The 24,291-nt window shown below is 38.7% G+C and overlaps 1 protein-coding gene across 4 annotated transcripts in view; it reads left to right on the top strand.

Moving 5' to 3' along the window:
- FAM120B (family with sequence similarity 120 member B) overlaps positions 1-21,296 on the top strand; it is a 48,532-nt gene extending 27,236 nt beyond the window's left edge. The window contains exons 7-10 of one of the 4 annotated variants that reach the window (XM_064708574.1): positions 11,270-11,476; positions 15,358-15,463; positions 16,680-16,811; positions 20,179-21,296. In XM_064708574.1, coding sequence (XP_064564644.1) covers positions 11,270-11,476; positions 15,358-15,463; positions 16,680-16,811; positions 20,179-20,231 — 498 coding nt within the window. In that variant the 3' untranslated portion in view covers positions 20,232-21,296. Of the gene's footprint in view, positions 1-11,269; positions 11,477-15,357; positions 15,464-16,679 lie in introns of all 4 variants that reach the window. The other 3 variants (XR_010439581.1, XM_064708573.1, XM_064708575.1) reach the window with 3 other exon arrangements.
- The last annotated feature ends 2,995 nt before the right edge of the window (positions 21,297-24,291 follow it).

The raw sequence follows: 24,291 nt of genomic DNA, 5'->3' as shown, positions 1-24,291 counted from the left end.
AATTAGTTTTTGAAATAATAATAAGAAGCACTCAGCAAACTAGTTAACTAGCTTCAAAGCTAGTTAAAATAGGTAGTTGAAATACATTTAGCAAGAATTTTAGTTGCACAGAACTTTTGAGTGTTTTTCATTGTGCAGTGTCATGGAATCAAAATTACCTTGGTTTACCTTGGTATTATACCAATATTACACAAGGTACTTTTCTCTGAATATTTTACTGAGGGATACTTGGCCACATCCATGTAAAATAGCACTATGTTTTAGAGTCATAAGTAGTGGTGTGGTGTGGATGTCTTGGTAGGGATCCCTCAGATTTAAAGGATGTTGCTACATCTATTCTGTGTTTTTTCTTCTGTGCCATGCAGATTAAAAGACATAAATAATATCCAGATTCTAAACACTCAATAATTTCAGTCTCCTGATGTGCTGGCAAGCCAGGCTATGTTTGTCAACACCATTATGTGTGATATTTTTCACACCCCAAACAGCCTTTGTGAGTTATCTGTATTTGTCAAAATATGATTATTTCAAAAAATCCTTTTTCCCCCCAGGGAGTGTATGTTTATTGTGTCTGTATGACTGTTTCCTAATTAATATTTGCTTGAAGTCTAATTGGATTGAATAAAATATAAAATGCAAGTAAGAATATTGTAAAGATCTTAGGGATAAACCCTTCTTATATACAAAGGACCTGCTTCTGTAATGTACATTAGTAGTAACTAAAATGGAATTTGAGTGCATTCCCAGATGCTTTACTGAATCAGGGTTCATATTCCCTCAAAATTTGCATCTGTCAAAAGTGTTCTAAAAATTATAGGCAGGATTGTAACTGGCAGGTGGTGGAGAGCAGGGGGGATTGAGGTGATTTGCTGATCTTGGCGTTGCTCCCCAGCCCATTTTCTCATCTGCGGTCTTTAGGTTTCCTCAGTGTTCTGGGCTGATCTGGAACTAAAGTGCAGCAGTGTGGGATGTGATTTCAAGTTGGTATTGGTTCAATCCCTGTTCAAAATTAGAAATATTCTTCTCATATACTCAAGATCTTAAATGAACCAGTCCAAATAGAACAGTTCCACTGCACTTACATGGCTCAAGCATTAATGCGAATACAATTATTTTTCTGGAGCTGTAGTTACTCACTGCTTACAGCACTTTTCAAGTACCCATCTCTAAATTTGTGGCTATTTTCATAAGCATCTTTTAAAGTTCTGAATAAAGTTTTCTTAGTCTATTGACAACTAGCTCTACCTTTTTTGCTACTGTTGGTTCATAAGCATATTAAAAAGAAATCTTGCAGACAAGCTTGGTGTTCTGCCCCACTCTCCCCATTTTCTTCTTGACAAAATTTGGTATATTTATTAGTATCATTAGAGTCTATTTTCCTGAACATTTTTTGCAGTTGACGTGAGCCCCAATGGCAGAATTCACATAGCTGTGTCAATTCTATTATATGAAACTGGCACAAATACAAACCACAGCATAACTAGATCTCAGAACTGCCAAGGTTGGAAGAGGCCTCCAAGATCATCTAGTCCAACCATCAGCCCAGCACCACCATATTTACCTCTAAACAACATCCCCAAGTGCCATCTTCAGATGCTTCTTGAACACTTCCAGAGATGGTGACTTCACCACCTCCGTGAGCAACTTACTCCAGTGCCTAACCACTCTTGCAGTGAAAAAAAATTTCCTATTTTCTAATCTTTATCTCTCCTAGTGCAGCTTGAGGCCATTTTTCTCTCATCCTTTCACTTGAAACATGGTAGAAGTGACCAGCCCCCACCTCACTACAGTCTCCTTTCAGGTAGCCATAGAGAGCTGAGTTGTAGGTCATCTCTTCTACTTTGTGAAAAAAATTCATTTATTTACATGGATTCAGTTTGCCCAGGGAGAAAATCTTGCTCAAGGTTTTGAGCAAGGGTCTTAAAAAGAGGATTTTTATTCCTTTGTGGAAGATAGTCTTGCATGTTTCTGTATAATTGTGTTAAGTTTGCTGTTCATTTCTGTGAGTTTTCTCCTTTACTGTCCTGTTGCTCATAATTAGCAAGGTTTCAACAACATGGAAATGCAGCAATATTTCAGTTATAAATTGTTTTTAGACTGTATATAGCTTAAAGAATATTTCAGGATTCTTAAGGTAAAGGACACTCTGGAATTTCAGATAACAAAATTGCTGTTAATTTTTAATCCATGCCAAATAATATTGCAGGAAGTGAAACATGTTTGTTAGTAGTGAGGGTAATAAAGCTCTCCCAAAATATCAAGCAAACTGACAGCTTTGAAAAAGTCAGAGATAACTTATTACAGAGAGGGGAAAATAAATATTTCTGGTATCAATTGGCATTTTCCTGCCAAGTTTGTGTTGGTCAAAGTGTACGTTTACTTCTGAGTTCAATAGTTCTCCCTTCCTTGCATATCGTATGTGGGAAGGAGCCAGCAGCCCGTGGGGGTTGGAGGTGGTGTTTGCTTGGCGTGGGTGGGGTTGCTCCCCGCTGCCTTTGAGGCTGCCCCGTGTCCCCCAGGGCAGGTGACATCCAGGGGCTGCCCTGTGTCCCCCGGGGCAGGTGACATCCAGGGGCAGGGGCAGGGAGGGAGCGGCGCTGTCGGGAAGCGGCGGCACGCGCGCACCTGCCCGGCATCTGCTCGGGGCTCTGCACCTGCCTGCGCCTCTGGCACGCCCCAGCAGCAATGCCAGCTGCACATCTGGCCGGGCTGGCCCTGGAAAAAGGAGCAGATGGCTGTGTGCAGCTTCAGGGAAGCCAAGTGTTTGCTGAAATGAGCACTGAGAGGTGGATGCAAAGCTACAGTGCTTTGCTGGACCTACTGGAGGTTTTCAAATTACTATAGTAGAAATGTTCATCTGGAAGATGTCAGAAACAGCAAGAGCTGATTTGTTCCCTTTCTTTTCAAGTGTATTCTTGATTGACATGGCCACTGTCCAGGGGTTAAAAGTCAAGACAGTGTCCAGTTCCTATCTGCTGCTTCTTCTATGACTTTGGTCAAATTGTTCAGTTTTTAGTTCTTGCTTGTGACACTAGTCTCAATAATACAAGTTTTTTTGCCAAAATTGCTGTGTGAAAGTGAACTTTTAATATATTAACATAAAGATTGATGTCATACATGTATTCTCCTCCCCTTCATCCTTGTTTTGGAATTATTTCATTTGATGTTCACTGAGAAACAGCTGAGATGTCCTTGAAGGAACTTTTTCTAAAGAAATGGAGCTGTATTAAGAGAAAGTGATAAAAGTACATTATAATATCCCTTCCCAGTGTTATTTTTTAGCATCCAAAGACATCATCACTTCTTAAGACATTCTAATCCCAATGTTACATGTGAGGAAAGAACAAACAGGGACAATAAACACCAAATGTGTAAAGGTAGTTGTGTATTACCTCCAAAGAAAATTAGTGATTTATGGAGAGATTTAGTTAAGTGTTCATAATCTCATCAGCATGTCAGCATGTTTAACTGTCTAGCAAAATCCTACAATTGTATGTTGTATTTGTACCCTGAGGCTCCAGTACAATAGAGGAATAGTTCAGCCTAGGAGCAATGGTAAGTAGTATTTTTCAATTACAGGAGGCTGAAAGCATAGTGGTGTTCTGCAGGAAGTTTATTTTGGCACAGCACCTTCTGCATTTAAAAAAAAGGTATCCTTTGTTTTAAAATGTCAGGGTATCAGTTCCTGAGGCTGAAATGTTATCAGCAAAATGCTTGCAGAGTCCAATGCTGGCTGAAGGGTTGCAGTGCCAAAGTTTGGCTTATTACAGAGCATGCATTTTCTTTAAAACAACATTCTTCTCTGTATTCAATAAGTCTTTAAAAATGGCCAAGTTACTGTCACATTAACTGTATCCCTGTTTATTTTTAATTTGCTCTGACATAGTGCTAACACAAGAAAATGTAGAATACTACCTGTAAATAATTTTATTTTCATTAAAAACCTAAATTTTGAGTTAGTTCTTGAATAGCTCAGAAGACCATCTTTATGCAACAGCTGTGTGCACCAAAGAAGGTTTCTCTAATTTGTCTGTATGCATTCATCTAAACCACAGCACGGGGTTGGCATTCTTGTGCAAAAGGCAGCAACTTTCAAGCTGTGTCTGGCAATTTTCCATTTTGAAAGGAATAGGTGTTCTGGAAGTGGAAACTATTGTAGCTTAGTTTCAGATGAAATCCTGACATCTTGAACATCCCTGATCACAGGTTACAGTTTGTCAGTTCCCTTCACAGGTCATCTGAAATGCTGCTGCGTGACTCATTTGATTTGTCTTGGAGCTTGGGATTGTCATGAAATAGAAGCAGACAAGTTCTTCTTTTCCTTCTCAACCTGTGGACTTAACACCTAGAAAATTCCTCAGCCAGAGCTGTTTGCTGTGGCCCATATCACTTCAAAGGGTGAACCGCAGTATCAACAATCTTACTGTGCAGCTGCTTTGCAATACAAAGAAACTCAAAGGAGGGGGGGGAATCTGCAAAACCTATATTGCACTGCCAAGCAATATTTACTCTGCTAGAATTCTCTACACAAGGTATCTTGGTTCAGTGACAGTTTTATTTGAAGAGCTAATGACATGAGTAACAGTTGTGATAATGTTTCTGGAAGCTGCAGTGCTGCAGACATGCTAAATTTTGCCAGGTCTAATTCTGAGAAATTCACCGATCTTTCTGTTGTTTGCAGTGTGAAATAAATCAGACCCTTAAGAAATATAAACTCAAACAGCTTAAGAGAGGGGATGATCCTACATTAGGACAATTGAATAAACCTTGAACCTCCACTCTGAATCTAGGGAGGAAAATAAAGAATTTTAGAATTAAAATATTTTTAAGCTTAGCTAATTAAGCCTGGGACAATTGTAGCAGCGAACTGAGCAGTTTCAGGCCTAAGCAGCTGTCATTTGCCAGTGGGGTCTGAGGCTGTGGAAGGACAGACTGCATCAGCAAAGGCATCCAAGCACACTCTGCCCAGTAGTTCTGTTGGTGGCAGAATTTTTACACCTAAAACTGTGTGCCATGGACCAGTCCTGTGATTAAAGAATCATGATTAATGTGTGGATAAGGACTTCAGATCAGGAGTATGGTCAGGATGAGGCAGCAGCAAATGAAGACCCTCATTTTGAAGATTTTGGTAATGGAGCTAGACAGTGTAGAGTAGAATACAGAAATATATGGTGAATGTCAGAAAGTAAAAGAGTGGAAAAAGTTTGGTGTTTTTAAGGCTTACAGTGGAAAGTTACTGGAAGAGAAGTGACCTTTTGCATGCTTTCTAAATTTTTTCTCTGTGTCCCCTAATAACGTTTGGATGCGTTGGCCAATTTCAGCTGCATTTGACAGAAATGTAGGAGTCTGAGAGAGCAATACTTACTGCTGGTTGTTTTAAATAGACAGCAGGGAAAATGGAGAGGGCACTCTAAATTGCCCAACAGGATGAAACTTTATTGTGGCATCACTTTTATTAGGGCATCCATGTGAAAGGAAGACATTGCTACAGGCTACAAGTATTTTCAGAGTCCCAAAAAAATAAAATGTATTTCCCTACCAACTAAATTCAGTATTATCTATGTGTTGGAAAGGTGAGGAGATTTGAGGATAAGTATATCACCAAAAACATGAGTAAATATTTAAGACACTAGAAATTCAAATCCATTCACAGTTGTAGAAGGGACATGGCTGCTGGCTGGGCTACAGTCAGATGGTTAGTTTGGTGACTATAATTCAAAACTGATGTCAGCATTCTGTAGATGTCATAGGTACTGGGGGCTGTCACTAGCACTTTGGATCAGAGTTGAGCAGTTGTGGCTAAAATAAGGGAAGTAATGTTATTTCAGTCCTTCTGCAGGTGTTAACATGCTGTCCATTGCAGAATTGAATAAATAAGCTGAGAGGACAAAACTTTTTAATTGTGAAATTAATTATCACAGAAGTGTCACTTATGCTGGAGTTTGTTGTGGATATGATAGAGATTTCTGATAAAAGCAACTGTTTATGAAAATTAAACAAGAAACAAGATGTAATCTTTTTGAAACTGAAGGAAATTTTTTCTAGTTGCAAATTGGTTAGCAGTAATACTTTTGTGTTATTATGCTTAATGGTGCATAATGGTAAAAGCAATATTTAATTTTTTTTAAAGTTTACTTCAGTGGTGGTTTTGGTTTAATGTAAATATGAGTGTTGTTCCACAGAGAAGTATCATTTTACATCAAAGTCCTGATAAAACACAGTAAATAAACTTTCCTGAACATATAAATACTAAACAATTGGGTTGTTTACAGCTAAATATTTACTTCAAAGTCTTAGAAGGGTTTAAAAACTGGTTTTTCTAGTTTCTGTTGCAGCCAATGCCCTCATAGGATCTCTTTTCAATCCCTGTTTTCCTTTGCACACACCTTGTTTAAGCAGGAAGAGCTTAATTTAAGCCATAATCTTTCATCAGAATAAACCTTAGTCTGTTTTCAAAATACTGGCACTCCTCTCCCCCCTCAGTTTGACAGGGCCCAGCAGCTTGTTGCTTAAAGCTGACTGATGCCTAGTAAATGCACTATTTCACCAGCCCACCTCTGCAGGGTGACAGTCCTGTAATTTACCAGCATTGCACCAGTGTAGGTATCCATTTCTCAAGAGCAGAGAGTAGAGCTCCAGTGTGCAGGGGCTTTAGCATCCTTTGCCTGCTCCCACTGGGAATTTATTAGTAATGGCTGAAGGCAGGACAGTCTGCTCTCTGTCTTGGGTTGAGGTTGTTTAGTGATGCTTTCCATTGCAGATTTGTCTCAGTGAGCGTTCATCTCTGTATTTAGAACACAGTGTGCCTTGGAGCTCTCAGGCAAGGCTAAGCCTGACTGTTCTAGTGACAAGTTCCTGAGATAGCATCTACCTGCTGCCTTTATTGCTCAAGCACAAATTGCCTATGGTTAAATATTTGATCATTTAAGATACAGGTGGCTGCTGTGAGAGTTAATGTAAGAAGCATCAATGCTGATGATGTACCGACTGAGTTCAAATGGATCTAAAAGGAGCTGGTTAAACCAGACAAGTACACAGATTTTGATCGCTACCACTTGAATTCCAGCAGTTTATTGCATGGGACAAATTACATTGATTTGTAACTATTGTTGTTGAATTGATTCATTTTAACTAGAAATCATCAAATACTAACCTGTCCTTGCGAGTTATATTTTCCCTTTTATCACAAAAACAGGTATGTTCTTTTATAGGTGGGTGAGGAAGGTGGGGAAGGGAGGAGTGGAGAAAATGTATTATGTAATTTTAAAGCTTTTTCTTTTAAAATTTCTATATCAAAATGTTAGCCATAGTCATGTCTTATGTATTCAACTTCACCACAGGAAGGAGGCAACAGAACAGGAAAAAAGTAAACTCTAACCTAGGTAGCAATTACTAATACAAACTTTTTACATTGAAAAAGGGCATGCCCAGAATGTTTTTGAAAATCCTACTAAAGGAACACATTTTAAATTAAATGTTGTATTTAGTACATTGAGATACAGAGGACATGTAAAATAGCACAAGTAAAGAACTGTGAAATTGTCATCATATATTTTCTCCTTGGTTTCGAGAAATTCAGATGGTGAGATGGCTTTGCTGTTGTCTGCTGACATCTGGCATGTTCAGATACTCACCCTCACTTTTCAACTGCCATAGAACCTATTTATCATTTTGACAGAATTTGAGGCTTTTAAACTCCAATCAGTTGAGGGGCAAATTATTTTTTTAGTATGCTCCTGGAAATAGTTTGTGCAGCTTTCAAAATGCATAGAATAAGGTTTACACCTCTATCAAAAAATCCCTTCTGAATCTACAAAGAAGAGTCAGAGGACTAATAGTATTTCCTTAAACATAAAAGTATTTTTACATCCTGATTATTTTTTAATTATTATTTCATTAGATTAAATTTGAAGTGGAAGTGTGCATTTCACATACAAGATCCATGTATTTCTCTTCCTATAAGTTAACACTCTACAGCAGGATGTGCAGTCTCGGTCTAGACTTGCAAAGTGCTGCTGTGAGCAAACACCTTCCACCCTGCCAGGCCTCTTTCTGTCACTAATGCACATGCACACAGCCACAGAGATTGGCCTGAACTCAGTGATATAAGTCTTCTAGCAAAGAGATTTCTGAAATTGTTAGAAAAAAACTTCATGCATAGTGTTGTGGATGCTGTAGCACTTCTCTTGTTCTTTTCAAGTAGCTTACCCAGTTCAGATCAAGCCTCTGATATCAATAACCTCTGCTGCAATGGTGCTAGAGGACCGGGAACTTTTGAGTTCTGAGTCTTCAAACAGAAAAAAATTCTCTTTTTTCCCCAAGTGCTGGGAGGGTGGGGAGCTGCCATTGGGAGGCTCAGCAGCAGGCCCAGAGCAAAGGCAGCTGGTGCAGGAGGAGCAATTCTCACACAGTCCCTGTGTCTCTCACACAAATGTCATCAGCTGGTGGTAGGAGTAGCAACAGTGAGATCACAGGGCTGCATCTCATGTGGTTCACTGGGGTCCTGAGTTTATAGAAATAGTAAAAAGAATGGACACAATTTCCGAAAGGAAGTAATCTCAAGGGTGTAATGCCCTGCAAGACAAGACTTCTTTTCTTTTGGAATTTTCCTTTTCTCATCATGACATCTTAACCTTGCAGACACCAAGCAGTTGTGAGCATTCCCATGGCAAGGCCACTCTGTGGTTTGCCATGTGCACAGCCTCATTGTTACAGACTCACTGTGCTTTCATTTTCTTTGGTTTTCATTGCCAGACATGGAAAATAGAAAGTACCCTTTAGTCAATGTATTTCCTATCCTCTTCAAACAAAGAAATCACTGTTGATAGCTCTTGCATTGGTCTTGCTCATACTAATTTCCATTAAAACACCACACCTTACCTGATATCCCTCACACACACAAACGCAAACCCTCCACCCCCCAGTACTAAAGTGCTTTAGGAAAGTCCTGGACTGATATCCCTTGACAATGAAGTCCTCTAACCATAGAGCCAGCAACATTATTTTATCTTTTTGGTCACTATGTCTCAAGTTTAACTGAAAAGAACACAACTAGGGTTGTAAATGATGTGGACACACTTCCTTAGCAGATCTTCAGGTTAGATCTGGTGATCAGAAACAATCTAGTAAATGCAATGTGAGAATCTCAGCTGCAACATGATAAGTGACTGTGTGCACTCTAGCAGTTTACTTTAGTACAAATACTGGTTCACTTAAACCACATTCCTCTTTCAAGTACTCTTCAGCATTGTTAAACAGTTTGCAAACCCCTGCTTTACTTGCCAGAGCAAGAGAGTTATGAGTGTGCATGTAGTTACTAGTCTCAGCTGGCAAAATGGTAGCTGACATTTGGAGGCAATACCTTCCTGAAACTCAATGGCCTTATCCCTTACTGAAAGTACATTTATTTTAAAGGGAGGGTAGGAGAGAGTCTCAAGAGTCTCCTTACTCTAATATGAAATGTCATGATCAGAAAAATATGGATCTTTCATTTTCTAAATGATTGCTCTAATTCTAGTGGGAGGTGTCCCTGCCCATGGCAGGAGCTTGAAACTGGATGAACCAAAAAGATGAACTTTAAGGTCCCTTTCAACTCAAACCATCCTACAGTTCTGTGAAATTAGTTTGCGTTGTCTGCATTTGTCTGGATGCCAGTGGTTGTCGCCAGTTGTCTGCACTGGATGAATTTCAGCTACTGACTGTCATGTTGGGTCAGTGCCCTGGTGGTGGGCCTGATGCCTTTCCAGGAATCACTAGAGACAGAATAAGTTCTTCCCAGAGGGCTCTCAACTTCCCTGCCTGGCATCTCCTCGCCTGCAACTTCATATCTGAGTCCTCTTCTGCTTTTGCATTTTGCAGAAAGCAGCCCATGGAGATGCACCTTGTATCTTCAAGTCAGCTTAACAGAACCCTACCTCCCCTTGTCTGTGGCTGGGGAGAGCCCCATCACAGAGGTCAGCTTCACCTAGTCAAATTTTGCAACAGAGCTCAGCTCATTGTATAATAGTACAGAAAAATTAATTCCTTCACCAGGGTCTGGCTCTATCCTCCAAACGATTTATGATTTTCATTCTTGGAAGAAGCTTTGTAGCTCTTTTTTGCTGGCAAAGGTTTTGTTATGTGGACATTGGGAAGAAAAAATTCTGATTTATTAGTACTACATTTCACTGATTTTTCTAGTCATTTTTTAAAACATAAGGCACTGATACTGTATGTTCATACCTTTAAGTCTTTTGGAGATCTTTCAAGGTGTAAGATGTAGTAATAATGGCCAACCCTTTCCATTGCATTTCAAACAAATAATTCACACCTCTGCAGGAGCTAGGGCTAAAACAAGTTGAGTCACTTTTTGCTCTTTCTGTTCTGGACTGTTTTGGATACTATTCCATTTCTGGTATAATTTATACCCTAAGGGTACACCACCTACCAGGGATTACAGTATGGATGGCCACGCTGTTATGAATCTCTCCTGATCCTAACAGACTGCTATGGAACAGACCGGAAAAGGCATTGCCCACTGAGAGCTTTGTACTGTTTAAACAATACTTAAAGTCAGAGTTTCCCCATACTGGATTCAAGATTTTTATATTTTGCTGTCCTCTGCCACAACAGGATGTCAAATTCACACATGGAGTTTATCTTGGCTGTGAGTTTTAATTGTCTTGTTGAGCTTCTCATTTTGCATTTTCTAAATGAGGTCACACGATTCCAGTATTTCTTCTGGAGACATCCAGGTTGAAGTGAAATAATTTGACTTTCAGATTACAGTCAAAGGAAATTCTGGAGTGTTTAAAATAAAAGCTGGGATACAAAATAAACTTTGTTCTGTCAAATGCTGCAATTTAAATGATGTCTAAACACTGTAACATTTCTGGGGTAAGCAAACTCTGGAAGGTCAGTGGATCACTGTACACATCAGTTTGTACTCCCAGTTCATGTTTTGCATTCCACTAACAGAACTTTTTTCCTTGCAGAGCTGCTAATGCTTGAAAAATACTGGGGGGGCCATTTATTTTGTCTTTCCATTTACATTTTGAATGTATTTGTCTTAAAAACTTGAATGAGATGCTGTATTTGTTAAACTTCACTTCTTCCACTTTATTGAATAAAACTAGATACAGAGCCGTCAGACAAATTGTGCTGTGGAGTCGAGGACCATCATTGTCACAACAGTGGGACAGCTGACCATTTTCTCTGCTGCTTGTGTGTTTATATGGGGTACAAAAACCATATGAGGTGGCTCATATTTCCTGTGTGTGTGTGTTCCCAGCTGCTACAGGTAGACTCCAGGGCTGTACACCTGGGTGCTGTCCTTGTCCGTGGCCTTACCACGCTGCTCATGGCCAACAGTGCCTGTGGCTTTCCGTTCAGGATGGATGATCTGATGCCTTGGGCAGTGTTTGATGGAAAACTTTTTCAAGAAAAATACCAGAAGGCACACCAAGGTTGCTCTATGGAAGAACTTTTGGAAGGCAATGTAAGTGATCACTTCGTTTTAGTTCTGCATCCTTTGTAAAAATGTACCTGTCTGTTTTGTTGATTGTTTTTGTATTCATGTTTACACTTCCCCCTTTTCTTTGTATTTTCTTATCTTATTCCTTTTTCTTTCTCTCCACAAAAAATAATTTTAAAAAAAGTAGAAATACTGAGCTTATGAAAGAAGCTGTAATTTTACCTTTAATTTTGTTCCCACTACTCAGAAAATAATAGAAGGAAAATAGTTGTCAATTTCAAAAATGAAAATGCCCACGATAGTTTTCTAGTACTGAGATATTAATGAGATCTTTCTCCCATAATATTTTAAGCAACATATTAAGAACACCTTTAAAAAACCAAATGTTTGAGAGTGATATTTTTAGAGGCATTGAGGAACCTAAATTTTGAGATGAAGGTTTGGCAAATTCAAAGAGGAGCTTCAAATCAGAAGAAGGTACATTATTTTAGAGTAGGTAAATATGGGTATTTCTTTTAGAATCTCACCAAGTACCTTCCTGTAGCTCTAAGTACTTATTTGGTTCTCAGTCCCACTTTATCTTACAAATCTGGACCTTTACAAGATTTGCATGCTGTGTTACCAAAAGAGCAGTGTGATTTCAGACCTGTCTGGGCAGGGAGTCCTGCTGAGCACTGTGCACTGCTCAGGGGCAGCATGGCCAGGTTCACAGATGGGGTCTGCTGGGCTCAGTGCCAGACTGTGCTGATGCACTGGGGAAGCCTCAAACCAGACCTGCCTCGTGCCCCACCAGCACAGAATATGTGGAGAGATGCTTGGGTGGATCTGTACCCATCTGGGAAGGTAGCTCTAAAGACCTTCAATGATGTGTCTTTCTCAATTAACATGTCTGAAAAGCCTGTACCATTTAATTACTTTTGAAAATCTTACCTTTGAAATGCTTTTACCTGCTACTGAATGTATCACTTGAGGTTGAATTAATTGTAGAGAAAAAATGTTTCCGTTTTGATTTATTTTAATCTTACGCATCAGTGCCAGTTATTTTTATATAACTGGTTATCTTTTTTGATTTTGTGTCCAGCTGCATACCATGCTGGTCTGGAGTGAGGAGTGCAGCTCTTGTGGGTGGGTGGAATGAACATGCTTTTAGCATGAAGAAGGAGAATAATCCTTTCCATATGTGTTCAATCATATGATTAGGACCATAACCTCTATCCAAATCCTGTGGTTCCTATTAATTGGTCTGTTGATTTCAGTAGATTTTGGATTGGGCTAATGGTTCATCCAGGAATTTCATGCAGGACTTCTACAAAACTATAGAGGGTTTAAAGAATAAATGGGAAAATGTTAAAGTATCTAAAATGAAATTGATACTTGTTTTCCTCTTGGGTAGAATTCAGGTTAGTGGGTAATAAAAATTTAAATCTGTACACCTTTTATATTAATTGATACAGATATTTTTAAATGTGTCATGTAGTATGTTTTAGCTAACATTTAAAAATGTTGTGTTAGTGTTGGAGTTCTATTTTATTCTGTTTTATAATGAACATGAAGAAAGATCTTACTTTCCTAAAACTGAGTTAGAAATATGTTTGGTCAACTGAAATATCTAGGTTAGAGTTTTTTAAAGCCCGATGCTCTGTTTTAAACAAACTCCAGATAAACTGTTCTGTTGTGAGGAAAAATACTCTAGCTATGTGAACTTTTAGAGTAGTTTAAATACCTTTTTCTTTTTAGGTACAATTTTATGGTACATATATGGCAGAGATATGTACCCAGACTAATAAAATAGCTTTCAGCTTATCAGTTTGAGGCAAGAATCTGTTCTGGGGAGAATTGCCAAGAGATGCCAGTTTGCTTGGGAACACTGGCAAGGGAACAAGCATATTGGATTGGTTTTTCCTCTTATTATAATTCAGCTTTAATAAATAAAAATGGTACTTAGTTCCTGGCAGAGCTTAATGTACTGCTGGAAGCCAAGATCTTTCAGCACTTGTTTGTTAACAATCTAACCTTGAGCACCACCAATCTAATCTGGTGATAGTGACAGTACTTGTGGTGGTATGCAGAAAAGAAGTTATTCTAAATGGTATGTTTGTTGTGGGAAAGAAAAATTATATGAGAAAGTTATTCCTTTGGTTGTTAAGTGCTTGTCTCCTAAGTCCAAGGGTCCTTTCTCTATTATCCAGACAGTTGCTTTACTTCAGGCACTTGAGGCAATCTCAGAATCAGTGTTGTTTTGAATCTGATAGGCTTAAATACAGTTAATAGGTTTCTGACAATTGCAGTGGAAATACAATCCTGTTTAAATATTTACATGTGTGTCAAAAATTTTGAACATCTTAGGGTTTGCTTCCTACCTTCCTTTTGGTTCTTATACCAAAAGAAGAAAATGTGTACACTAAATACAGTTGATATTTTTGTGGGCAGGTTTTTGTGTAGCTCAGCTCTTTGTAGCCTAACAGCTGTTAAAGATAAAAAAATGGACAGCTTGTGATAAGAATAAAAATAGAGCCATCTTGTTTTTTTACAAAATTATGCTAAGCTCATATTATGCTTGTTCTGGTTTTCAAAACTGTAATCATATTAGTTTGTTTATCCACACAGAAAATTGGCTATAATAGTCTCATAAAGAAGTGAGGCAATGATATTATCACTTTATTAGCCTTTTTATTGTGCTTCTCACTAATGAGTATGTTCATGGTCAATTTTTTTAAATTAAAACCAAATTACATCATGGGGTCGGCATAATTGATGTTTTGTTCTTTTCTGATCTCACTTTTCATCCAATCTCCATACATTCTGAGTTTATTCTCCCAGGAATAAAATGAAAGGTTTCTCTCTGTGCTCTTCACAGGCTGGACCCAGATTGTATGGTAAAACAAAATTTTTAAAAAATCTGTGGGTTTTAATCAAGTCTCTCTGAAGATGTTTGTTAACTCAAGAAATGTATTAGGGGAGTTAGGGAAGTTCTCAGCAGGGTTCATTCAGGGAGTCAGACTCTACCTTTAATTTAAGAAACCTCTCTAGTTACTGCAGCCTTGCTACCTATTAGATTTTTTTACCTTATCCTGTCATCTTCAAAGGGAAATGTCGTCCTGTAAAAATCAGTTCAGTTTTATGAAAATAACAAATTAAGATATTATTCTAAAATCTCTCTTTTCCTAATCCTCTTCATTGTGTAGTAAATCCCACATACCTGGTACCAATCAGAAAAAAAATACATTCTAAGATCTGTCACTTTTTCAAAACTCACAGAAATCAGAGAAAGTCAAGGATGTAGCACATCTCTCAGTATTGCACCCTTATATAGCTTCAGCTTGTCCTTTTGACGTAGAATTTTTTTTTTTTTATCACACCACAAGGTAAACATTTGAATTTAATTCCCCCATTTCTTTTTAGACTGAGTTATATTTTATCAGCCAGGAATTGGGGCAGATGTATTACTGTTGGGTAAGTTCTGTTTGTAATGTATGAGATTAAGAGACAGATTCTAACTGGTGTGTTTCCCATGAGTTCATCAGTCCTTATCTGGAAGCTTTAACCATCTCTGCCTGAGGTATTGCAGATGGAAGTCTAGTTAAGGATATCTGCAGGTGCAAGGTCATAGAATAGGACAGGACAGCAAGGGATTTGCAAATGTGAGCAGAGAAGGAAAAGCTACTTCACTGAGAAAGGGGAAAGCATTTTTTCTGCACCCCTACTCACTCCTCCTGGTACCCACATTTAATATTAAATGTTCAAACTTTATTTCCTGTTAAAGGGTCAACCAGATCTACCAGCTTCATGCATGCACAAGTGTGGCTAAGACAAGTCTTATAGTTGTTGTTAATGTGTTTAATTTGTGCTACACCTGAAGAAAGAAGAGCAGTTGAGTAATTGATTTTTAACTGTGTTTTCTGCAGGAGTCTTTGTACACACCCTTCCAGAATCTGAAATCTCTCATTTGCAAGATTTGCATGGCAAAGAACAGAACAATACAGAGCAGACCAAGAAGGAATCAATTAGTAGGTTAGCATTGTGTGAATTTTCTCAATCAAGTTAATATATAGATGAGCTAAATTATCCTTCAACAGCAGCAGCAATTACATAGGCAGGCCATCAAACTAAGTAAATTTGAAGTTCTTTATCCAAGAAGCAATGAAAAGATCTAAGAAAATATTTACTCTTTTTAGCAATTTATGTGAATTTGATTACCCAAGTTTATATAGAATAATATTACCATCTAGGTACATAGCTAGTGAGATATATGCAATAAGTATCATCAATTGACAGAAACATCACTATTTATTCAGTGACTAAAGATATTTTTATAGGAAAAATTGCCCAGCTTTTTCTTTCAATCCCTCAGGGGAGCTATTTAACATTGATAACTGAAGGTAAGAATGAGGCATTGAAGATGAAATACTTCTTATTGCATTCGCTGACATATTTCAAAATAGAAGAGAGCTTTTGGGCACTTTGAAAAACTCTGCTTTCTTGCTTAAGATCTTGCTATTTCACCCAGCTTTACAGCACAGTTTGCTAAAGAACTCAGTTTGCAAATTTGTTTTCCCTACCTGAGCTGCCTGACTTTTGGGGTAAAAAACATCCAAAAGGTTTTTTAAATCAATCACATATCAGCCTGAATGTTGAGGCTTCAAGACTTTGAAATAATTTACACTGAATCCCAGTGTTTATGCTCATATTATATTTATTACCTGCCTAATACCTGATCAGTTAAATTACCGCTTCAGAATTCCTTGAGCAAATTACAACAGACAGAATTATTTTCTGCTAGTTCAGTACTTTGTATTATGGGGCAGCAATACTTCTGATGTGGCTCCACAACAAGTTCATGCTGGACACTCAAAATTGAGGATATCTGTTGGTGATTTATAATACCAGACCTTGGTAGCATCTGCTTTTCCTTGAGAGCTATATTTAACCATTTTAATTATGATTTGTGATTCCAATTTGGAGAGGGATTTCTGTTTGTTTTAAAGACTGCAGTCTCCAAATCTGTGTCATAAAATTTTGATCTGGTTTCTAAATACACTTGTTAACAGCTTGTAATCATGATGTGCATAGATGGAAATGAGGACAAGAACCATGCTTGTTAGGCTGACTTTAGCTTGGAAAGATCGTAATTGTGCTTGAGTATTTTGGCACAGAACTAAGAAATACTGTTTCCTGAAAAAGAATACACTGTCCCTCTTTTTCTCCATTTAATCTTATATATTGTCAGAGGTGCTCATTGCATTAGGTTATTCCGAAGAAGAAGCAAGAAATTTTAATCCCAGGCTCCACCAGCCACACAGAAGTCATGTTGTTTCTCCATATCACAACCAGATGAGGGAGAGACATCTGCAATCCCCAGGTAAAAAATGGGTGCATGTTTGTGGGTTTGGAATTGTCCCTACCACCAGTATAACAGCTCTGTGTCTACCTGCAGTTCATGTTTATGTGTGCAGTAACCCTCCAGCAGTCAGCAACAAAACTTGCATTGATGCTTTAAGTTTTAGCTTTTATATTTTTCAGATTCTGTGCTGCTTTAGTGTGTAGTTCTGAGCTTCATCTTAAGGCTTGGTAAGCTCTCTTCACAGAGTAGGTAGACAGAACAAGTCCTTTTCCAGCCAAGGACAATCCATACTAGTCTCAGGCCCAGAGCATGAACAATGTGGACAGAAGAGAGAAAACAAGAAGGATGGGACTTCATAACCTAAAGCTGTAACTGGACAATTAACTCCAATATGCTAATGGACCAAAACTTATAAAAATGTGAGACCTCATGACCGGTCATCCATTTTTGTGACCATTTTGGGTTCATCTTGGTTGTAGCCCTGGCTGGGCTCTTGTACTGCCCAAGGTGTATCCATTGAGGCCTTTTAATAAATACCTACATCATTCTTTAACTCTGTCTAGCCTCTGTTCTAGGTCAGTTTTCACAAGGGATCAGCATCAGTTACACAGTTTTGTATTGCCCCTTGCAAAAACCGACTCTGCAGGGTGAGGTGGAGTGTAGCACTGTAATCTGCAGTCATCTTCTACTTACAGTGTTCTGGGAAATAAGCTTTCATGTGGTATTTGTAATTTTCATGCTTGGTCTCAGCTGAACTGTGTTTAAAATTGTAACAGTTCTAAAACAAATTGGCACAGCTGCACAGAAATGTGTCTGAAGTCTTTAGCTGCAGATCTTGGTTCATACTTCAACAAAACCCTCAAGCATATGAATAAAGTTAAACACATTCTTAAGTGGTTTTCTAGATCAGGGTCCCTGCTTCCAGGTCACTGCCTAAGTGATACAAATGCAAGTTTTGTCTTGCCTTGGCATTAATCTTAAATCATTCACCAGTCTCACTTCTTGAAAAGAACAGACATTTCAGTGAAACACCACAGTGGATAACACTGTTGAGCTGAGTTAATTCAGTTTTACTTCCTCGTTACTGTGAGTTGAAGCGCATATATGTAGATTAAAGAAAATAAGGAAGAGAGGTGTCTAAAAAACATCAATTATTTTATTAAGTCTGCAGAACCTGAATTTCTTTTATATTTCCAAGTGAGGTTTTCAAATAAGATCACTGATGTGATTAGGAAAGATAAATAAAAAATAGATACAGTAAAATCTTAAATGTGTTTCAGCTGCCACTGTTGAATGCTTCAGAGTAAGATAATATCATTTGATTCATAAATAATATTATTTGATCCTCTATGTAAAATATAAAGCTAAAATATAGAGTATGTATGCTGACCATATGCAAAACCCAAACTGGTCATTGTTACCAGTTCTTGACCATCTGAAGAAACCTGATATTCAGGGGTCAGATAATCTGTGACCAGCTCCAGAGATTTTATGGCTAGGTGTATTCCACAAAGTAAGTTCCACAGTAACTGTGCTGCTGTGTTATAAATGTCTTTCAGTAGCATTATTTAAACATCTTGGCTTCTTCTACACTATCCCTATTTCTTACCCTCAGGACACTCTTAAAACATGATCCCATAACTGCAGTTAAATTGCCTGTGTTATAAGTGAAACAGGTTTATTGGAAAAAGACATCTGTCCTTATAAAAGAGCCCTTCAATGTTTTAGAGCTCCTTTTAAAGTGATCTGCCAACATGACTCATTTTGGCAAAATTCTTCTATGAAGTTTGCTAATATTAGCACAGGTATTTGGGTTACTTCTCTATGTAGCTGTTGTCTGTTATATGTGTGTCTCAGCAAAGAGAGAGAAAAAAAGAACAGCCATTTTCTGTTCATGGTAGCTTATGTGATAAAACTCCCTGGTGATAATACTGATATCTGTCTATCCCATCCTCTGTGTAGCTTTCCATGGCACACTGTTATGGCTCCTGCTGTTGCATATAATACATAAATCATAGGATTAAATACAGTAAAAAGTAATGGAACAGTAACCATGGGACCCATATCTTCTGTATCAGGAGTGTATATAATGATTAGGCAGCCTTTGCTCTCTCTTACCAGTTAATGTTTAAGAATTCTGTGACAATGTCTCAGCTTCAGCAGTGGAGGAAAGAGTGCCTCCACCAAGAAAGCATCAACCTGAGAAGCAGTGGCATTTCTCTGGGAGGATGGCTGGAATCCCCTCAGGCAGAACAAGAACTGGACTCAGGCATCCTTCGTTACATGGCCAGTAGTAGCTGCTGTACCCAGCTGCTGTGCTGTATTTTGAGTGCAGAGAACTCAGCTGTGGCTTTTTCTGCATTTTGGGAAGGTTGAAGGGGGGGTTGGTTTGTTCGATTGTATTCATTTAACTTCTCTCCGTAAATTTCTTGGCTGTGTGTTACAAATGGATAAAAGCACATCTGTGTTACTCAGAGCAGGACATCTAAGCCTCAGGAAGGTAGATTTTCCCTTAATATTTCTTGTTTGATAATTCATGGATTTTAGGTTTGTGGCTGCAACACCACACCACAGCCCATATACCCTATTGGTAGACAAACTTCATTAATTACAAGTTAAGACCACTAATACATTGGTTTTTACATCACAGTGTTAACTCAATCTATAAGAACCTAAAAATAAACTGAGCATTAAGAACTATGGAAACCACTGTTAATTATCCATTTCTTCACAGAATGTAACTGCATCAAAAGGGTACATTCACTTCAGTCTTAGCACACTCTAAAACACATAACTGCTGATAATACAAGCAGCCTCTCATTTACAAGATACTGAGTCAAGTCTTCCACACTGGTGTTGCTTTCAAGCATGCTTCTGATTAATAGGATTTTGGTAGAACTGTAATGCAGATGGGACCTGGTGGAACTTCAGTGCTGAGAAAAGATTTAATTGACATTGTGGGTGCTGCTTTGCTAATACAGCTCTCTAACTAAAGCACTATGATGCACAGGCACACTTAAACCAGTATGAAAATATTTGTAAATATAACCTATGTCTGGTTCTAAACAGCATATTATCCTTACCTGAATTCATGTAGTCAGATCTACCAGTCACAGATGACATTCACTATCCCAACCCATTAACTGGACTAGGCTTAAAAGTTACAGTCACCCAAGAGTTTTAAAAAGAGACACCATGCACTTTATCCTCCAGGATCTCAGAATACATGCATACATACATACATAATTACACACCAATTGGACAGGGACATGTATTTTTTTAAGACATGTATAGTTGTAGCTTTTCTTGCATGCTATCTTAATAAGCCCTTGTTTTTTGCTTTAATGTTCACTGAATGATTTAATTCCTCTCTTACTCTCTCCAGGTAGAGGATCAGGACATCCACATGGGAGGAGGTATCACAGTCCTCCTCAGTAAAGAATTCATGTCTACAAGTGGCAAATGGGATGGTGGAATAATTGCCAATGGGATCATTTTTGTTTATTCAGGCTTTCACCTGTTTTTGTGAACTGTGCAGAGTAACTGCACAGTGTGACTGTGGAGAAAATCACACAAAGCTGAGGCTGTTCAGCTTGTTAATCATTTATCATGTAAGGTCTAAGCTTGTTATGTGACCAGAATCACCAAAACTTAAGTTACAGCTACCTGAGGCATAATAGCATGCCAGTATAGCCTCATTGTTTTGTCCATTTGACAAGAGAAAGTCTGAATTGTTTTTGTAACATTGTGAGATATTCCTGAGTGTAAATTTAAGACTTAAACTATAACTTTTTGCATATTTTTGTAATAGTTGTTTATATTACAATACTTTCCTCACCATGAATAATGTGTGATGTCTACGCTGTATTGTGGTTTATGTCTTGATTGTGGATTATATCTGTGTTTTAAGGGTTATACCATTGTTTCTGAAACCCTGAAAAGTTCGAAACATGACATCACTGCTGTAAGCATCGTCTGCCAGTGAAACAATATGACTTTCTTGTAAAATGTAACACTTTTTTACAAAGGAAAAAAATTGCTTTTACATTTGATACTTTTAGTTAAGAAACTTTTAATAATTTTTTCAACTGAGGAAAGAATCTATCATGCTCTACTTCTATATTGAATAAATATATTTTTCATACTCTGTATATAGCAGCAATCCAACAAAAAAAAAGAAATAAGGATTTCTAGTTTTATTTAAAGTATGAGACAGCACCATTTCACACAACACTTGTGTCTTGATTTTTGTTTCAGGAAATACACTGTCATCATAGGGGTATTCCTGCTTCCTTTTTCAATTGATTTTCCACTGACTGTAATTGTACTATCATTTTTTTACTATCATTTTTATCCCTCCCCTAAAAACCTTTTGAAATAATGTGGTCTGAATTTTATTTTATGGAGACTTCTCTGGTTTCAGGGATCTCATGATGTATAATGGTGTATTTTAAAAGAATGTGATTTTTGTGCCAGAATTTGTTGGTAATTCCCTCTTCAGGCTTTGATATGAGAAAAGATGTCTGTTATCCTCAATAAACAAAGTTAAATACAGTCAGAGTGGGAGTTTTGCTGTGCTAGCTGTGGTATGAATTGTTGGTAATAATTACCCTGATTACTGAAAAATGGATAACATCTCTGTGAGGTTGTTTTTCTTCCTAATGTTAGACCATAAGGAGAAGCTGCTTATTATTATTATTATTTCCAAGCCAGAAGATTTTTTCCCACCAGGAATAGTAGAGGGAAAGCAGAAGCATGAAGCTGAAACACAGAGGTGATGCTTTCCTGTCTCACTAAACTTTGAATTGTTCACAATATCACAAAGCGTATGGGCTCTAGAAAGAAATCATATCAGAGAACATGACCATAAAGGTTCCCAGTTTAATAGGGTTCTCTTAATATGTAGACCACAGGGTTGTTTTGAATGGTTACAGAACAGAGGACAGACAGACATGTGGATTTGAAGTGAAGGAACTTGTGTTTGGGAAGAAAAGCATTCTTCTTCAGCTGTAGTGCTTAGTCTTCTCTAGCCTGTGCACTGGGTAGCTGCCTTTCATCAAATATTCACTGAAATTGTGGATTGATTTAATAGCCTTATGTGTTCCCCTCCTGGAAGGGGATCCAGAGGACATTCCATAACATCAATAACTTAGTCAAGAGTGACTCAGCAGAAATTGTGGCACGGTCATTGTGAGAGAGTGACTGACAGGAGCACATCTATCAGCTTTCCTCTTCATCTATCCTTCCTCTCAAATTGCTTTGCTCATTTGTGACACCATCACACTGGGAACCTGAATCTGGGCTGAAGAAAACCCTGAAACAATGAGTTAATCTTACGATGCCATGGCACTGCAATTATCAAAACTTATAGTTTGTGCCTCTTTTATAAAACAGGAGACAACAGTTTTAATTGCTCTGCCATCTTAGCAAGTGCTGTGCTGAGATGGAGCTCTACACATTTTTTTGTGCCATGCTGAGCAAAAGTATAAGGATACTCCAACATGTAGTATTATATTGCAAAGATGATCTTTATTTAAAGGCTGGGGAGGAAAATCAAAAGTGTACATGTTCACATTTAAACACTGACTCCCCACTGGCAGCTAAACTAGCAGGCAGGCTAGTATATGCTCCTTCACTTGGAAGTTTGATGGGACAGCCCTCTGTGGTGCACAGCCTCTTTCTCCTAGAGGGTAACTTCGGGTTCTGTGGAAGCATGGTGAGCCCAGTAAATATGCAGAAGCCTTGGTATGTTTGTGCCATAAAGGCACAGGGTGCTTGGGAGCACAGGAATGCCGTGAGGTTCTGAGTCTGGTGAGGCTGCCCTCGTGGGTACACACTGATGGCCTGGCAGCTCCTCAGTGCCGGTCATCCTGAGGTTGCTCAGGATGGGGCTCAGTGATGGTGACTATTACAGGCACCAGAGTTTCCCCGTGTCCCTGGTGCAGAGGTGACTGACAGCTCCCTGCCTCCATCCTGAAGGCACTGCCAGGCTCTCCTCCTGGTCCTCTGAGGGGTTTGACTGCCTACAGCTGGGTGCCCTTGGATCCAGCTGCTCAGTGAGGAGGATCTGTGTGAGAGAGCTGTGGGAACCCTCCTGGGAATCTCACAAGACTCTTGACTCAAGAGCAGTGTTTGAACCCAGGTCCTTGCCCTTGGTGCTTGCCTGATCTGCTTTGCAGGAATCCAGCACTGTGCCTGTCTGATTCTGCCTTTGCCTTGATGATTTGACTTCCCTGTGTGACATGGACATCCCTCATCCCCATGGACTTGTCCAATGATCACAGGACTGTTGTGTGCCGCTGGTTTCCACCATCAGACCTGCTCTGCTGCTCTTCGGGTGCTATGGGACTGCAGCCTCAGCAGTGAGGCCACTGCCCTACATTGCCCCTCCACTGCTGGCTTGTCTTCCCTCGTGCAGCAGGCCCTCCTTGCTGCTCCATGACAGCACAGGGGGCCAGGAAGTTTGGCTGAAACCACCATAGGGCTTTGATAGTGTCAAAACAATAGATATGGCGTGTGGGCTGAAAACAGCTCAAAAAACTGAAAAAGGCTACAAACCAGCCAGGTGTCTTTGTGCATCCCTGCAGAATTAGGACCTTGCTTTACCTGCTTTCCTAAACCTTGCAGCTGACATCCAGACCTTTCTCACCCATAGCCAGGCTGATGAGTACACTGTGTTTCAGCTGCGCCCACCACAAATGAACTGTTGTGAGTGCAGAATTTCAGTCACACTGAAATGTGTTGTGTTCTGCACTGGGTGTTCATGCTCAATATCAAAATGTATCTTGCCAATAAGCATCACCAAAAGACTCTCTTCTCCTCAGTGGTGACATTTGTGATGACCATTTACCATTCCTTTACAGATGAAGGACTTGATTTGGTGATCAGATTCAAGCACAAACCTGAAAGTTACACAGGCTAGGGCAGCAAGGACAAGACAGAATGCAAGGGATGGGTGCACACAACCCATCCATTTAGTATTTTGAGGCTTTGCAGTATTTTGAGTCTTTTTGAGTATTTGTCTTTGCATTGGTTCTTATTTTCCCAGTACATATTAGATCACTTATCAAATGACCTTTTATTAGTAGTGGTCCCATAGATAAACAGGGATATATTAACTGCTTATATAGTTAATCTAGGCATGATTTTTTTTATATTAATACATTGATATTTCAAATGTATTAAGCTTCTCTTTTTCATGCCAGAACACACAAGAGATATTAGGCACAGAAGCCAATCCTGGATATAAGATCTCTGAAAATGCTTGATAGCTGCAGGCTTTTTAATAGAAAACAGTGCACTCTGTCTCAAAAATTAGGTAGCCAAGTCTGCAGCTGGTTTTTGGACTCATATTAAAGAGCAAAATTGTACTGTAAAAGATGTTCTGATATCAGATGTGTTTCCTTATGATGTTTTAGGTGGCTTAAAAACTCATTAATCAGTGAAAGCAATCACAGTTTTTAGAAAAGTGATGAGAAACTTGCATGGTATTTATGGC

Source organism: Zonotrichia leucophrys, chromosome 3 (genome assembly GCF_028769735.1).
Source record: "Zonotrichia leucophrys gambelii isolate GWCS_2022_RI chromosome 3, RI_Zleu_2.0, whole genome shotgun sequence".
Lineage (NCBI taxonomy): Eukaryota > Metazoa > Chordata > Aves > Passeriformes > Passerellidae > Zonotrichia > Zonotrichia leucophrys.
This window is presented reverse-complemented; position numbering and strand designations above follow the sequence as displayed.